Source organism: Enoplosus armatus, chromosome 12 (genome assembly GCF_043641665.1).
Source record: "Enoplosus armatus isolate fEnoArm2 chromosome 12, fEnoArm2.hap1, whole genome shotgun sequence".
Taxonomy (NCBI): Eukaryota; Metazoa; Chordata; class Actinopteri; order Centrarchiformes; family Enoplosidae; genus Enoplosus; species Enoplosus armatus.
In genome coordinates, this window is record NC_092191.1 from 3,334,635 (window position 1) to 3,351,395 (window position 16,761).

Here is a 16,761-nt window from a genome sequence, read left to right on the forward strand (position 1 = left end):
CACGCTGCGTCACTGGAAGCAACTGTACCAATGACATTGATCTTTACCAAGCTACTAAACAACATAACTTTATACATAAATATATTTAATGTACATAAAAATAACTTTTATATTAAAAATAGTCACCTGTGTGGAAAACAAAACGTATAAAACAACTCCCAACAGTGAGATAGTATAATCACCTTTTAAGTATTTATCTAAAGTAAGCACATCACCACCTTGAAGTCTTTCGTAATGTCTAAAGTCCCACTTAACTGATGCAAGTACAACCAAATGACAAGTAGGATCCATCCTACCATGGTTAGTTTGAAACTTTTTGTATGTAAATAAATGCAGAGGTGAGTGAGTACTGGAGTCAGTTGAGCTTAGTTGCTCTTTTTAGCAGGAAGTGTCTGCACAATCAGGAAACTGTGGCCCTGTTTACACCTGGCATGTGGTGGCTGCAAGGTCCTGCGGTGAGATGCTCTTTGTGATGTCTTAGTAGTTAGACGATCTGTCCTGTCTTTGTCAGTTGTTGTGGTTGTTACAGTCCCTTCAAACGCTTACACAATAGTCTGCTGGTTGGTGGTTTGGTGAAAGCGGTCTGGATAATGGGTTCCCCATCAAGTTTTTTTCCCCTCTTTGCTATAAAGAGAGACCTTGTTCATTCATCCCGGACACTGACCTTGTAGTGAGGTCTGCAGGAGGGAGCAGGTGTGTTTTTTGAGTCTGTTGTCAGTGATCAGACAGTCTGCAGCTGGTACAGCTTGGCTCCTTTCTTCAGCAGGAAACCCTGTTCATTAAGGGAACTCACCAGACCTTCGAAATCCATCACCTGTAAGGAATCAACCAATGACTTAATAAATGATGCAGCATGCATACAATGATAGTGTTTTTAGTGTAACATCAGGTTTTACTGCGTGTATTTAACACTGACTCATGGCTTGAATTACTGAGAACGAGACATTTTAACCTACAGAAATCTCACTTTTCTGTGTCACAATTCTTAATTCGTAATTCCATCTCTGTCTCCAATTTCCTTGGGGGTTTGTTCAGTGACTCCTACTGCATTGGGTTTATGAGTAGCAGACCCTGAAATTTCCCCGCTGAGGGATTAATAAAGGGTTATCTTGTTATTTTATCTTAAATACTTTTTCTCGGATGGCATTGTTCTGCACATAATGTGTTGTCTTAACTTCATCAGTATTTTTATTTCAGCATTGTAACATTTTCATTTTATTCTTAGAAAGTTGAAAAATATTGGATAAGTTCTACAGCTAAACTGGGGCCTTCTTGAACTCACTCTTTGAACTTCATTTGCAAAATGTGCCACGATTGCTTAAGAAGCTAATTTCTCGTTACATGCCACCGTTTGTGCCTTTTATGTATGTAAACCTGGCCTACTGTTAACTTGACTGTTTTTATCTAGTGCAGGTGTATTTCAGTGCATCTGAAAGCGTTCACCTTGATGTTCAGTCTGTCGGCCACAGATCGAAGCATCTGTAGGTCAAACTGCTTCTGACTGGTCCTTTGAGCATGCATGTGCAGTGCGTTGACCAGTCGTTTTGCAGCGCTGCGCTGACTCATGCCTGATCCAAGCTGAGAGCGCTTAAAGTCCAGATTGCCCAGACCATCTGAGTATGTATCAGCAAGACTGCAAAACAAAATCACACACACAAAGGCAGACAGAGAGAGACATTTATATTCCAGAACAGTACGTTCAACGCCAGGACTGCACAACTAAGATATAATCTTGATTTTCTTACTAGATGTCATCATGGTTATCAATTCTGTAAAGGTTTTGTAGGAGTATGTATTGTGCTAGTATACATTTGTTTTAATTCTACTGTATATAATACAATATATAGAATTTGCTGCTTTTCTGTTTTATGTGATAGTAAACTGAATATCTAAGTTTTGGAGTGTTGATCAGACAAAACAAGCTATTTTGTAGACCAAACAATTAATAGATTAATTGAGAAAACAATAATGAAAACATTTGTTAGTTGCTGCCCTAATACACACAGAGACTCCTGTAATGGCACCTGTGTTTCATGATGTCCACCACATCCTCAGCGTCACTCTTGGTAGCCGTCTCTCTGAGCTCCAACCTGGCTCTAGCCTGCACAAAAACACACAGTCAACCACAGAAGTACTGGGACACTAATGTCCTGTAGCCTGAAACTATAGCAGAAAAAAGAAAAAAAGAAGATGTTGTCTAGTGTCTTAATCCATCACATGTTGCTGATGGGTGAAACCTACCTCAGTTAGTCTAATCAAAGACTCGAGTTGTCGTGTGGTGATGGGTGTGGAATCAGCAGAGTGTGCCTGAGATCTCAGTGACAGGTAGAAGTCCTGAAGTGTCTGTGCTGCTTCAGGAGAGAGCGATGGATGGACATACTGACGAGCGTAGCTGATATACTTCCTTAATAAACATGCTGGAATGGGGTCTACGGTTTCACCTGCAGGGATCTTGACACAGATACACACATATGGCATGAATGCAAACACTTTTTTTCAGACATCACTGTGCTCCATATGGAGTATGGTCAACGTTTTACCTGCAAACGTTCAGACAACGGCATATCTGAGTCTTCTAGTAGGATGGAGGTCTCTAACTCACAGTTGGTCCTGGTAACTATGGCACTGCTGGTTCTGCCTCTTCCTGCCCTGTTTGCCATGACGTGTTCTGACAGGCGGCGGTCATGTGATTCATCTGGGATGTCCAGGAGGAGGAAGACGATGTCAAATCGAGAGAGAAGAGCTGAGCCCATTCTAAAGACAAGAATGCACAACTGTAAATACAATCACTTGTACGTTTACACAGACACACAGTAATATAGTAATTCATTTACTGAATGACTATTGAGCTAACTTACTTCAGATTTTCAGAAACAGTCTTGCCTCTGTTGTAATGTCCTCCAATGGGGTTCGCAGCAGCTACTACTGATGTTCTGGCCGGCAGAGAGGAAACTATTCCAGCCTTCGCCAGACTCACAGACTGCTGCTCCATGGCTTCTAGCAGAGCCTGCTGCTGGTTACCCAACTTATCAAACTCATCAATGCAGCACAGGCCTAAAGAGAACAGACAGGGGGAGAGAATAAAAAGAGAATGAGGCCAGGAGAAGAAAACAATGGAGGTACAGAAAAGAAATGAGAAACAAGCAGAAGTGACAGATGGGAGGGGGGTGAGAAGTGCCTTCTATGCAGTTTTGCATGCTTGTAGCTCTAACAGGCAGGGAGAGCTAACGCTGTGAGGAAGGCATGGATCTCCAATTCTGTTGATTTCAAAGGTTCCACTTCAATGTTTTTTTTCTTTATTCCTCTGAATTGAGAAGTTTGTCTGACACCAAGAGGCAGTGCTGCACTAGGTGAAAGTAGAGAAGAGGCAGGATATGACAGCAGGTATTTTCCAAAAGAAAATTTCTAGGCAGAGATGACTTCAAACAAATACTTATGACAGGTTTGAGAACCTTGAGGCCACCATAATAAATCAATATACATTACATAGGAGCTGATAGTGGACTTTGGGAAGAAGCAGGAGAGGAACTGCCATCCCCTCAGGATCAAACAGGATCCATACAAGTTGAGTCACCGTCTCTACCTCCTCAGACGCCTAAGGGTCTTAAGGCTGCTAAAGACTTTCTACTCCTGCACCATAGAGAGCGTCCTGACAGGCAGCATCATCGCCTGGTTTTGAAACAGCACCAAGAGGGACTACCTGGCCCAGCAGATGTCAACTTACAGACTTAAAAGACATATACACCGCGAGGTGCAGGACGAGGGCTGAGAGGATCATAGAAGACCTCAATCACCCCAACAACAGACTTCTGCTGCGGTCAGAAAGGCACTGTTACTGCCTGAAGGCCAAAACAGAGAGGACGAGGAGGAGTTTCTTCCCTCAGGCCATTCGGGTCCTGAACCAGTGACTGTTCAGAGGACTTTATACATCATTTATGATTGATAATTTATTATTCATCCACCTGCCATACATCACTGTCATACTGATGTCACCTTATATCTCATAAAATCTAATGTACTGGTTATATTGTGTATTTCTCTGAAACTCACACTCAACATTAAAAATCATACTGACTATATTGTCTCATTTTTATTTATCTTATCTATTTTCATTTTATTTTATATATTTGTTTGATTCATTTTGTTTTATTTTTCTATTACTTAGATTCATTCCGGAGATAGACACCTAAGAATTTCACTCTACATTGTGTGACTGTGTATGTGACAATAAAACTTGATTTGTATACACAAGACAGGCACAAATAAACGTTTTAAACCAATGTTTCCACTCTCTTTCCTACCTTGGTCAGCCAGCACTAAGGCTCCGGCCTCTAGAGCATAATCCCCTGTTCCTGCGTCTCGGGATAAACTCACTGTTAGTCCTAAAAAAATAAACAACAAAATATGAAATATTAAATTCTCACATTGATTATGCTGGAACAGATCTTAATAATTGTTACTAATTGTTAATAATTTAGGAAGAGACTTTAAAGCAATTTACCTGTAGTGCTAGTGCTGTTGCCACACACATAGATTCCCCTGGGAGCCACATTGCACACTGCCTACACACAGAGCACACGTGAATATGTAAGTATTTGTTTACATACTGAAACTGGTTCTTAGCTTCAAAAGGTAAATGTGCATTACAACCTCAACAAAATGACACTGTTTTTATTACTCTCAGCCAGATATTGCTCAATTGTTCTATTCAAAGTGTTCAGAGTGTTTTCTGTGTTACCTGTAACATCTGACTCTTCCCCAGTCCAGGGTCTCCCACCATCAGCATGTGTGGGTCTCCTCTAACTGGGACGCTGTTCTTGTCCATGTGTTTCTGTCTACCTCCAAACAACACCAAGGTCAGAGCAGCTTTCACCAGCTTGGGACACACAAGAACACAGGATGTTGGATTGAACCTTTCTGATTTGACAAGATGACCGAAAATGCTGTGTTCAAAGTATCCCATTGTAAACTGTGATGGAAATGCTGTTGGTGTTCTTAATCTTGTTAAAAGTGCAGTGCATGGCACAACTCACCAGGTGGCCGTAGATGGCAGGACACAAAGAGCTGAAAGAGGCGAGAAGATCAGAGTGTTATATATCTTGGTATGAGTTAACAGCACAGAGTTAAAACAGAACTAAAAAGGACTAAAAGTCTACACCCACAGTAGCAGCCCTGTGAGGCTGTAATTCTTATTACATAACACAATACGAAACTGTTGGATAAATGAAAACACTAATTCAAATATCTAAGATCCTTACCACTGGTAAGGTGGTGCCAGAAGACGTTTAGTTACCTATATCAAAAGGTTTTATCCTCTAGACCATTTTGGGACACAGACTCAGCTTGTAGGCTCAGCTCTACCTTGTCACACAGGCTACATTGCTGCATTATTTTCAGCTCCAGGTGTACTTAGGCTCAGCTGTGCAACTCACAGAGGAATGAATTATGTTTTAACTGACGGTAAAAAATCACTAAAACAGACATTAAATGTGTTTACACAGCCTGCAAGATATTTTTCCTGCCATGAAAAAACAAATGTCCCACGATGGCTCACGTTGTTGATATGTAAGAACATGCAGTTACTTGTAATATTGTAGGTAAAAAATATCTTACTGTACTATAAGTCTAAGCAGGTCGGGCTGTGACTGGATCTCCTGGACGGCATACAGCTCCTTCAGACTGAACTCCTCCCCTCCAGAACGATCTTCAAGTGACCCTCTTGACCCCTGACCTGACTTGGACTGCTGGCCTACACATTGAGAAGAAATGACACCTTATTGCTCTACATTAAAAAAAAAAATATATATAACTGCTCGGCATAATCGAGTCCACTTTAAAAAGCAATATACAAGCTTCAGTACCTTTAGTATTACTGACTGAAGTGGCTTCAAGGTAGAGGAGGAACATACACTGATCCTTATTCCCTCGGGAACTACCTGCGAACACATAATAAATGTGAGTTTTGTGCTTTGTTTGTGGCCACTGTGAAGATGAAGGTGGTTTGTGAAGACAGGAGAGCACTTCTTATTCATTTCCAGACATTCATACTTAGTGTAAATATAGGTTTATAGTTACTGTTACTGTATTTTACTGTATTTTTTACATATCGCTAACCCTCAGTAAAAGGCAAAAGCTCATCCCCACTCTGGTTAAAATGTGTGTGTGTCTATGTTTGTACCTTCGTTGGAAACTCTAACTATGCCTGTCACAGTAACTGTGTCTCCAGGGACGCAGCTGTCACAGAGGTCGGAGGCCAGTTGACACTCCACAGTGCGCGGGATTCGTCCAGTCTCCCTCTGCTCTCCACCCATCAACTCCTGCACCCTGAAGAAGCACAAAAAACTCATTTCAAATGAAGTATGAAAATGATGACTCAGGATTGGAAGTGTTACTACAGCTACATTTTTGCATTTACGTTCTGAGAGAAAAGCTGTGACTTTCCCAAAATATTCCACTTTTTAGTAGAGATAATCTGCCACAATAAAAATAATAAAAGCACGTTGTGCAAAGTTGCGCACTTTGAATGATGACCAGGTGCAGTCGGACTTATTTCTAAAACTCAAACAAATGACTTCTGTAATTCAGCCAATGTCCTCCCTACTCACTTTCTGATCAGAGAAACAGTTAACATAAATATATTTTTTGTGTTTTCAGACCACTGCTGAATCCACTACATTGCATTCTTTATAACACCTGCCGCAGATTTTAATGATCCACGTCTCGCCTCAGTTTTTCACTGCTGACGTAGGCATAAAATATACTTACTTGATGATCTGCCAGTCTACAGTCTGAGTAAGAGGAGAACTCCGACTGGCCACGAAGGAACGACTGCGACAGTCAGGCTGGATGCACTAAGTGATAAACGACATGACAACTGTGAAGTTAATCTGTCAAGTAATTATGTCAAAGATGGTTATGTGCATATGCTGAAAAGAAACTGTATGTATGCATACAGTATTACTTGTATATACCAAGTTGTGGAAACAGAGTACAGAAGTGTGAGCATACCTTGGCAGGTGTGGCGTATTTCCCATGCTGCAGTGGCAGAGACAGTGTGTGCGAGCAGGCCAGGCACCTGAAGGCCATCCTGGTACACAGAGGTCTGATGCTGCTCACTCGGACTACTGTTCCCCTCACACACACCAGCCGTCCAAACACACTGGCACGCAACGTCCGCAAGGGAGTCAGCGGTTCATAGTTATACAGCCTGTGGATGATTTACACAAATAAAGTCATCTTCATTCATGATCGGCAGCTGCACAGGTGTCAAGCAGACAAGTAATTGCGCATCACTGTGTGCATTACCTCGCGCTAATGTGAGGGATGTTGATTGGTGTAGCGACAGGAAGCTCTTCTCCTTGCAGCTCAGCAGCCTGTTTCTCCAAATCTATAGTCAACACCTGAGAATCAAACACACACCATCAGTCTGGTATTTGATCTCTCAGTGGAATAGTTCCATGCTTTGCCTCTTGACAGACATCATAGAATACATTTTCAGTTCTCTAGATTTTAGATTTAGAGAGAATTGGTAATAATGACAGATTGGGTGCAAAATAACATGCCAAGAACTAATTTTCAGCATGCTTTTTCACATTAAATAAGGCTTTTGAATATTTAACAAACTATGCACATACATGGTATGTATACATGAAAGGCTGTAACTTGCAGATGACAATATATGTGTGTAATAGCGACTGTGTGTGTATACCTGATGAATGGCCACTCCCAAACAGTTGAGTATCACCTCTGGCTGCTCCTTCAGCTCTGTGGTCAGATCAGGAAGTGCTTTACGCACGGTTTTGTCTCCAGTCAAGTCTGCATAATCCACCAGAACACTGCCCTGACGCTCAATCTCATCCTGTACAGAAACACACAAGAATTGTCCTTTTAACTGCTAACGCTTTTCTCTGCAATGCACATGTCATGGATAGATACACAGACAGAAAGATATACAAGCAGACAGACTGACTGACCTTGTCATACAGGTGAATCTTGGAGGTGAAATATTTCTCAAACACTTTGATCTTCTCCACACTAGGTGAGCTCTCTGTGAAGCCTGCACATAAAAAGACATATTAAGACAGACACATCACAGACACAGAAAAACATCACATCATCGTGACCATTATATTTAACCCACAGTATGCGTTATCATCATGTGAAACAGAGCTATAAACACACACGCACCTTCTGCGAAGTATAGTGGCCATCCTCTGTACGGACACAACACATCGAGGGTAGTCTGACAAAGGACTGAAGAGGCAGACAGGGATTGTGATTATGTTTAATTTTATATAATGTTGTAATATTTCATTTGTCTTCAACTCATGTCAGACTAAATGTTTTTCTCCCACATTCCCTTGTCATGCAGCAAACAAGAGCACCTTGTTTAAGGAGCTGTCAGCAAACAGAAATATATCCTATTTAAATTTTGGATTTATTCTTGCAGATTTATTTATACAAAAACCCATTATTCCCTTGATTTTTTCAAAGCTGATTACTGCATATGTGAAATAGAAAAGCAAATGAAACTCACCTCTCTGAGTGCTGAAGGTCTGGTTTCCTGATCCTCCTCCACCTCTCCACCCTCTTCCTCCTGTTGCTCCCCTTGAACCTCTTCCTCCTTCTCCACCAGCTGATCCTCCTCTCCATGGTCTACCCCTCCATCCTCCCCCTCCTCTCCACCCTCCTCCACCACCACCTCCTCCTCTCCATCCTCCCCTCCATCCACTACCTCCGCCTCTCCATCCTCCCCCACCTCCCCGCCATCCTCCACTCCCACCCCTCCACGAGCCTCTCCTGGATTCCTCTCCACTCATTACTTTCCTAAAACAAAGCAAAGAGGAACAGTGCAGGAATTAGAGAGTGACTATATCGCACACATTTGTAACAAGTGCAGTAACTTACTAAAATGCAGTATAATTTTTAATATATGCTTTTAATCTATACACAGGACAACGTTTAAATGCTTTTTAAAACTCTGAGTAACATTAACTTAATGCGCAAATAAAGTGTCATGTAACTGTATGGTGATTCAGTTTTCACCGCTCCAAACTCCGTTTAAAAAACTGGGAATTTAGTGCTAAAACAATTGTCAGCCAACACGTCTAGCCACATCGTGCAGATAGAATCAAACCCTTTAAATACACACTTTAACAAATACGAACCACTTGAAATTTCGGCATACAGATAATGTATCAAGCAGTACTTACTATCAGCAAACTGCCAACGTTTACAATTCAACCGTTAACTTAGAGTTTACTAGTTTGCTTTGACGTCGTCTACCGTTGTTAGCTAAATTATGTCTGTTCTTAGTGACGTTTTACTACATGTTCCGTTGAAAACCTGTAGAAGTAGGTTGGTACAAACCTTTCGTTTTGTATGAACGTTAAGTGAAATAGTCTGACGATTAAACAACGTCCATACTAACGCTACATTAACTCAAACCTTCACGAACTTGTGGATGTTTACACTGAACAGGCTGTTAGAGTTCCCTCCACTGACGTTGAAGCTTCTTCTTCTGCTGTTATGTGCAACGTAACAGTAGCTTCTCAGGCCTTTTACTGCCCCCCAGAGGACACCAACGCTACTACAGATATACCAGTTAACCAAAATCACAAAAGTTCATACTCTCTTGCGTTTTGCTCTGGAAAATGGCTTCAGTTGTAAAAGTTTAAAGAAACAATATAAAATAAAATGTGCCTTCATAGGTGGATGAACAGCAGGGGCGGTTCTGGGGTCATGTGTCAATTGATAAATATTGCAGTATAAATATGTGCTATATGAATATATTATTATTATTATTATTATTACTTTAAACACCCTTAACTGTCATTAAGGGTTTTTGAGATGAATTGAGATGAAATGTTAGTTTTTTTTATTTAAGACATCATCATGTAAGACAAAATGACGGCTTAAGGTATACTATTTGTATTTTTAAAAAAAAGTCATTTGACTCATCAGGTATTGCAAAAGACTCCCGTCAGGACTTTGAGGAAGATGGCATGAGTCTTTGAAAGCGTTCATGATGGATATAATTCACCATTAAAGGATATTTAAAGTATATTTGCTGCGTAATGACAATGACCTTCACTGAGAAAACATTTACACAATCCTCTGCTGCCATCTTCTGGACATGTTATATCATTACAGTAAATTTCTTAGGTCATGAAATACATGCACGGTCCCTCTGTTTCGTCCATGTCTGTCTTTGTCCATCACGTATTTACACTCTATCTCCCCCTTCCTCATCCTCTTTCTCTTTTATCTCTCTCTTGCTCATTAACACATAACACACCTCCAACAGTTCTTATCGTTTCAATGCCATTTTAACTTAACAATAGTAAGCAAATACTACACACTACTACACTACACATTTGTACGTCTATAGTTGTGAGGACCCTCACTGACATAAATGGACTCAAGATTAATTTTATTGTTATTGCACAAAGTAGGGGCCGGTAAAACAAAATGCAGTTTAGCATCGAACCAGAAAGTGGGAACACTCTAAAACTGAAATTGGTCCACACAAAGATAAATGTATGAGAGCACACACACTCTCACACCTTCTCAAGGGAGTGGTTTGGAGGGGACAGAAAGACAGAACGAACAAGGAGAAAAATCAATACCTGAACTACTGTGGCCTGGAGTAGTTAGTGGTAATAGCAGAGGGCTGAGAGGGATGGATGCACACACACACACACACACACACACACACACACCCTGTTGGTAAGGTCAAAAACAGCTCTTTTGAGGGACGCAGGCAAAGACATAAGGACAGAGTGAGAGATATGTCTCCTTATTCTCCCCTATCATTATCTTCATAATGCTGAGAAATGAAATAAGGCCTCTTCTACTTTGTGTGTACGTGTCCTCTCCCACCTCTTCACACTCACTTGTCTGGCTGATTTCATCTTTGTGATGACGACGGGTGTTTAGTGGAGAGAGATGGAGAAACTGAAGGGCTAGAGGAGAGCCACAGAGAGATGGATGTGGAGACAATGAGAAGCTGTGCCACTCAGCAAGGCATTTAATCTCTACTTGATCAGTCAACAGCAGACCTCTCACCAAATCGATGCGAATTCAAGGCGATTTAGCAAACAAGACGAGAGCGCTTTTCAATAGGGTTTGTTTTTCAGCTATAGAGTTTGCGACTCTAAATAGGTGGTGAGTCACTGCTGCTGGGTTGTGACATGACAAGAGTATTGATATATTTTAAATGAGTCTGGGTGACTGGGCAAGAGGCTTCATTACTGATGTGTGTGTTGGGGAGGGGACACGTTTGTATGAAGTCACACTGAGTTATTTTCACAGCAGCAATCCTCTGTTTTCTGTTTGGAGACGCTCCCTCTCAATGATTCAATCAGTTTCTCACCTGGAGTTTGAGTTTGTCACAGTGCTAACCCACAGAGTAACCATGAATTTGTGTTTTTTTAACCTGTTTAATGCCCCCACTGACATACAGGGTCATATCTCATATCACCTCGTATCAGATATACAACTTTGTTCAGTTGTTTGCTAAATGTCACATTGGCTCTGTCTGCAGGCGTCAGGTCAGCAGCAGATCAGTGCTGACACGTCTACTCAGGTTTTACATGAACCATAACCTCTTGGACTCGTACCAGCAGAAAAACAAAAACAATACATGTATTCTTTAGCATCTTCTGATAATGCACATTTAGGTGTGGGACAATACTGCACATCATTTCTGTTACGTAATTAAAGAAGTCCAGTTAATTTGTGTTAGTACATAACTGGAATTATGTTTGAAAAAAACTCTGAAAGTGCTAAGATGCCTCCCCACGAGTATTGCATTGCACAGTGATCAATTGTGGCTCCAGGAGACCAGCACAGGTCGATAGGTGCAGGCAGGCGGCCGTCACCTGTTTGCTGCAAAGAGAAATTGAGCTGTCAAACCTTTTTCTTCATTGTTTTTAACATCTTTCTCTGTGGCAAACTTACAGGGAGAAGAGGCTGGAGACTGTACAGAAAACACAGCCATGCATAGTTAATACAACTGTGGGAAGGGTGAAGTGGTCAGAGCCAAGGAAGTTCATTACTGTGCTGGGGGGGCTATCTAGCAGGCTATTTACCAACACTCAACATCGCACTGTTTTAGTATCTTTTAATTATTTTGGTTTTACAGGCTGCAACTTTACTGTTTCGGTTCATCAGCAGGCAGCCGTTTTGAGCAAAAAAGCCATAAAAAACAAACGTCAGACAGACAAAGTTAGCAACTAGCTGGTGAAAATAGTGGCATATTTAGTAATACAATATCTGGATATTTCACTCAAGAGTTGGTGGAAAAAAATATCCAAGATATTGGACTTATATTGGCCAGAAAGCCAGAAACACAACTTCAAATAATAGCTGCTAATGTTGCACGTGTCTGCTGAGCTAAGCTAGAAGTTTCCTCCTGTTAGCAGCCTTTGTCCGACTGTATAGACCAAATAAACTAAACCTGGACTAACCTCTGCTGGACATTTGATCCTCTAAACTGTCAAAGAAGCACATTTCCCAAACTGGCATTTTGTTTTTTATATATAACCCCAATCTAATGCTGACGTTGAAAGTAAATGCAATATGAAAACAAAATCATTTTGTCCCCAGTTAGACAGATGCCCCATATCAAGAGAATAAGTCCACTCCACAACAAATACACACACCAGTAAATGTGAAATAACCACCACATAAACAACCTTCTACAAGCACACTCAAAAGTAAAAATACCAACCCCCGCGCACAAGCTGGAAGAAGCTGCTGTGGCAATTAGCTGTCGAGCCCTGCTGACATTTCTGTCTTTTCTGCAGGCCACCAGACTACAATTACAGATGGAGGCATTTCAGCTGCTATCTGAGAGTAACATATGCATGAAGACACCAGCAGTGACTCCCAAACACAGAAACTGAAACCTGCCTCTCACGGCAGCAGCTCTTTTCTTTGCTTAACTCTGATGGGAATGTCAAGGATCGCACAAACTAGTCTTCTTTCTTTCCCTCCAACCCTCTGCAATTTAAACACAAAATGACTCTTATGACACTTGTGAGGCTCAATGCCTGTGTTTCAAGGAGTGACGCATAATCATCTTTTCTTTTCACTCTGAGGAGTGAAGAAGAGCAATTAATGACCTCTGTGGCCTCCCTCCTCTCGCCACCTGCTGTCTCTCTTTCTGTCCCTCAGCAATGCAGAAGGCCAAAGAATATCTGTCAAATATTTCTCCCTCACTTAAACTGCATTTTTTTCTCTCACCATCCTTCATTACTCTGTAGAACACACAGTTAAACTGCACATACTCACACACATCCAAAAAGCATAGTGCAACATTACCCAACCTAACACACACCCATGTATAAACACACAGAGAAGCGCTTATGAAAGAAAATTGAATGTTTAACATTGCTGTGCAAAGACTCAGTAATATTCCAGTTAAACGTCTTTATTGACACACTGTATGAGAGTGTTTGTTTTATGACTGCACATTAGCTCTGAACCCCAGTGGGTCTGTTTCTCCCTCTCAACTAATTTTTGTTTTTACTGCACACTAATGGACTATTATGAAGCACAGACACACACATAGTTGCAGTAGTCGTAGTGTGTGTGTGTGTGTATGAATGTGTGGGTTGTTCGGGAAAATGTGTGTGTGTGTGTGTGTGTGTGTGTGTGTGTGTGTGTGTGTCAACTTAGTAAAAGAGTTTCTTTCAAATCATCAGTTTCAAGCGGTGAGGATAGATTGGCTTTAACTGAATATGCGAAATGAGCCCTCGCTAAACTCATTCAATTAGATTTTTACATTTCCCACGAGGCAACAATGAGCTCACAACAAGTGCCACTTTACAAGACCCAGATTACAACTGCAGAGCTGGAATGAAATGTTCAATTAGCATTACATTGTATAGATTTTGGAGGGAAATGTAAACATGTTACTCACGTTAATTGTCGCCTGTTAATGAGTTAATATTCTGTAACAATTACACTTATAATTGAATGCTTTGTCTGAAAAACAGCTTCTCTAGTTGGCTAAAGAGCGTGAGGGTTTTTTTTATTTCAAAAGCTTAGTAAGTAAGTGTGTTGTAAGCATATTTCCCAAAATGTTGAAATATCTTAGTGTGTTAAGCATGGAGCCTAGCCTAGCCTTAGCATAGCTTAGCATGAAGACAAAGAACGGCTAACCTGACTCTCTTCAAAGTTTGAAAATATACCAACACCAACACCTCTCAAGCTCAAGCTGTAGCCTAGCATACAGTTACATGCATGTTTATTGGCCCATACCGTATAATCAAACTTTGAAACTTGCTCAAAGACGTCTTTTGCTAACTGATGTGTTCACTCCTCGTGAAGACGTGTTTCCCTCGTGCAGTTTCTCTGGCTGTCATGGTTACACGTGATGGGAATTACGGGATGGGAATATTTCATGGCTGCGTCTTTTCCTTTCATCGCTTGTTTTTCCTTTTTCTTAGGGGGCGGGGTTACAAGGTTTAACTGCAAAATAATCACAAGGATAATGATAGCGTGAGATTTGGATTAGATTCAAACTTTTGCCAAACCTAATGTCAATGATCTGAATTGTGAACATTACACGAGGTGGCTCCATATCCCTCCGCTGTGTCAGTGAATTTACCCTCTGTATGAAATGTGTTGTGTAAATAAAGTTGCCTCGCCTGGTTGACTGGCTGCTTGTCACTATGGTTATCACTACGTCTTGTTTACACCCGAATCTCTGAAAGCGCCTTTAAAAGCACAGAAGGAGGACTAAAAGGGGAAACTGGATGTAAGGGGTTACATAAAAGCATATGAAGTGATGAAATGTGAAGAAGAGTTTTAATAAGAATATAGTGTTGTTTTGAAGAAAGAAACCTCATGCTCTCCCTCTCTCTCTGAGCTCATTATGAGCGTCCGGATGTGACAAAGTTTGTGCGGTTTCGAGGGATTACCTCCTTTCATTTCTCCCTGTGGGTGTCAGGTGATTGACACTAAGCAGAGTGTTACTTAATCCTCACACCGATATGAAAATGCTCAACATGGGCACAATGAAATAATAATGAAGCAGAAACTTTGACAAAAATAAATTACTACTTCATGTTTGGTGAGATGGATTATTGAGCTCAGGCAATTTTCAATCTGTGGAAGTTGTTTTTCACACTTAGAATAAATGACTTTCCTCTGAAGCTAGACGAAATTAATCTTGATTTCTCCACCTGCACTGACTGTACAAACAACAGCAGGTAGAAACAACCAGCATGGACCTCAAATCACAAGTCAAGTCAACTGAAATACTGACCAGTGCTTTAAAAGAGAGTTAGAAAAACAATCTATATCTCTGTATATATATATATATATATATATATATATATATATATATATATATATATATATATATATATATACACGTTAGGTGATTCACACTAAGCAGAGTGTTACTTAATCATCACACCGACTATATATAGTGTAAATACAAGAAGCCTCCGGTCACGATCCACACTCTTCCTAATAGGCTGAATTAACCCTAACAATTGTCACACCAACATGCTAATCAAATTTTCTAATTAATGCTTAACTCTAATGCCAGTAATTAAAACACCAGTTTAGTCAGAATTATGCTTAAGTATTATTAATCATTAAAAAATGATATGACATGGATTGAGTTAGAGCATGTATGTGTCTGTGCCATGTATTGATGACATTGTGGGGACTTACCTCCCACCTGGAGGAACTTTGTCCCAACAAACAAACAAAGGTGGTCTCTGAGTTTTTTGTCTCCACCTCTTTGAAGATGAACGGGGTTTTGTTTGTGCTGCTGAGCACATTTAAAATTTAATTTGAAATGATGATATGATTGATATGATTTAGGGATTGAACCGAAGCCAATACATTGAAACTGAAACTAAAGAGATATGACCCATGTTAGGACCCCGAGTTCCAAAATAACATGAAACACAACAAACCACGATGACAGTTTGTTTGAAAACGCCGACGACATCAAGATGAAGCTGTGAGCCAGGAAGTAAGAAACACACCCAGGCGGAGTGAAATGAAGAGGACAAAAAGCCGATTCTCTGTTCATGCAGTATCTGAGTCCAACATACTGTACAGTCCATCAGTCAGACTCCTCAGCCTTTAGCAAATGACCTGTTCAATCACATCTCCTCACTGACTTCATGACTGCATCCATCATTCCAGATCAAGACAAAAATATCTATACAGCACATTTCTTACTAAGACAGTGAACTTCTGCGAACATGAGTCAGAAACACTGAAGACGGATAAAAAAAAGTTTAACAGAAAGGTGTGAAACACTGAGTTAGGTTAGTGAAACTCTAAGCTCGGGCTAAAGAACCTCATCAAATGCACCAATGAAAAAAGTTTTTCAATTTTCTCTACCATTTAGGAGATAATCCTTTCAGCCACTTTCATTGTCGCACCACCCCACTGTGCAGCGATGGAAGAGGCTAAGGACCACATGTCCTACTTCCAGTGTTGTTGTGTGTTGTGTTTTTGAGGGCATATCAGATACCAAAGCACTGCACAGAGGTTTATAATACTCACCAACACTGGAAGGTTATCACAGCGGCAATTACCTTATCTTTTGATGCATCGATCTCCAGGTGAACAGTAGAAATGTGGCGTTCATGTTGCAAAGTAACTTACCAGCAATGTGCACAACATTTAATTGGCCAACCCAGCACTTTGCCAGATGCTTTGACACCCCCTCTGCCTCAGTGCAGTGCTGTCATTCAAAAAAATGAAGAGGTTAACGACTGAAAG

The 16,761-nt window shown here is 40.7% G+C and overlaps 1 protein-coding gene across 2 annotated transcripts; it reads right to left on the bottom strand.

Moving 5' to 3' along the window:
* Nucleotides 1-721: 721 nt before the first annotated feature.
* On the bottom strand, nt 722-8,819 carry mcm8 (minichromosome maintenance 8 homologous recombination repair factor). 2 transcript variants are annotated; one of them, XM_070916000.1, is made up of 21 exons: nt 8,777-8,819; nt 8,604-8,689; nt 8,188-8,242; nt 7,974-8,056; nt 7,709-7,858; nt 7,306-7,400; nt 7,009-7,207; nt 6,766-6,851; nt 6,179-6,324; nt 5,862-5,936; nt 5,614-5,749; nt 5,034-5,064; nt 4,739-4,876; nt 4,502-4,562; nt 4,302-4,382; nt 2,859-3,054; nt 2,541-2,754; nt 2,242-2,451; nt 2,025-2,101; nt 1,444-1,633; nt 722-814 (listed from the first exon to the last, which is right to left on the bottom strand). In XM_070916000.1, the coding sequence occupies exons 1-21, from the start codon at nt 8,817-8,819 to the stop codon at nt 722-724; spliced, it is 2,445 nt and encodes an 814-aa protein (XP_070772101.1). The 2 variants fall into 2 exon arrangements, with proteins under 2 accessions (XP_070772101.1, XP_070772100.1); XM_070915999.1 differs by having other exon boundaries at nt 8,188-8,253; nt 8,537-8,819.
* Nucleotides 8,820-16,761: the final 7,942 nt, after the last annotated feature.

Bases quoted from the DNA above. Each gene is read 5' to 3' on its own strand.
- mcm8 (XM_070915999.1), bottom strand. From the start codon at position 8,819: ATGAGTGGAGAGGAATCCAGGAGAGGCTCGTGGAGGGGTGGGAGTGGA. The intron at 8,057-8,187 runs GTGCGTGTGTGT...TTTTATGTGCAG, and splicing joins GCCACTATACTTCGCAGAAG to GCTTCACAGAGAGCTCACCT. The intron at 2,755-2,858 runs GTAAGTTAGCTC...TCTTGTCTTTAG, and splicing joins ACTGTTTCTGAAAATCTGAA to AATGGGCTCAGCTCTTCTCT.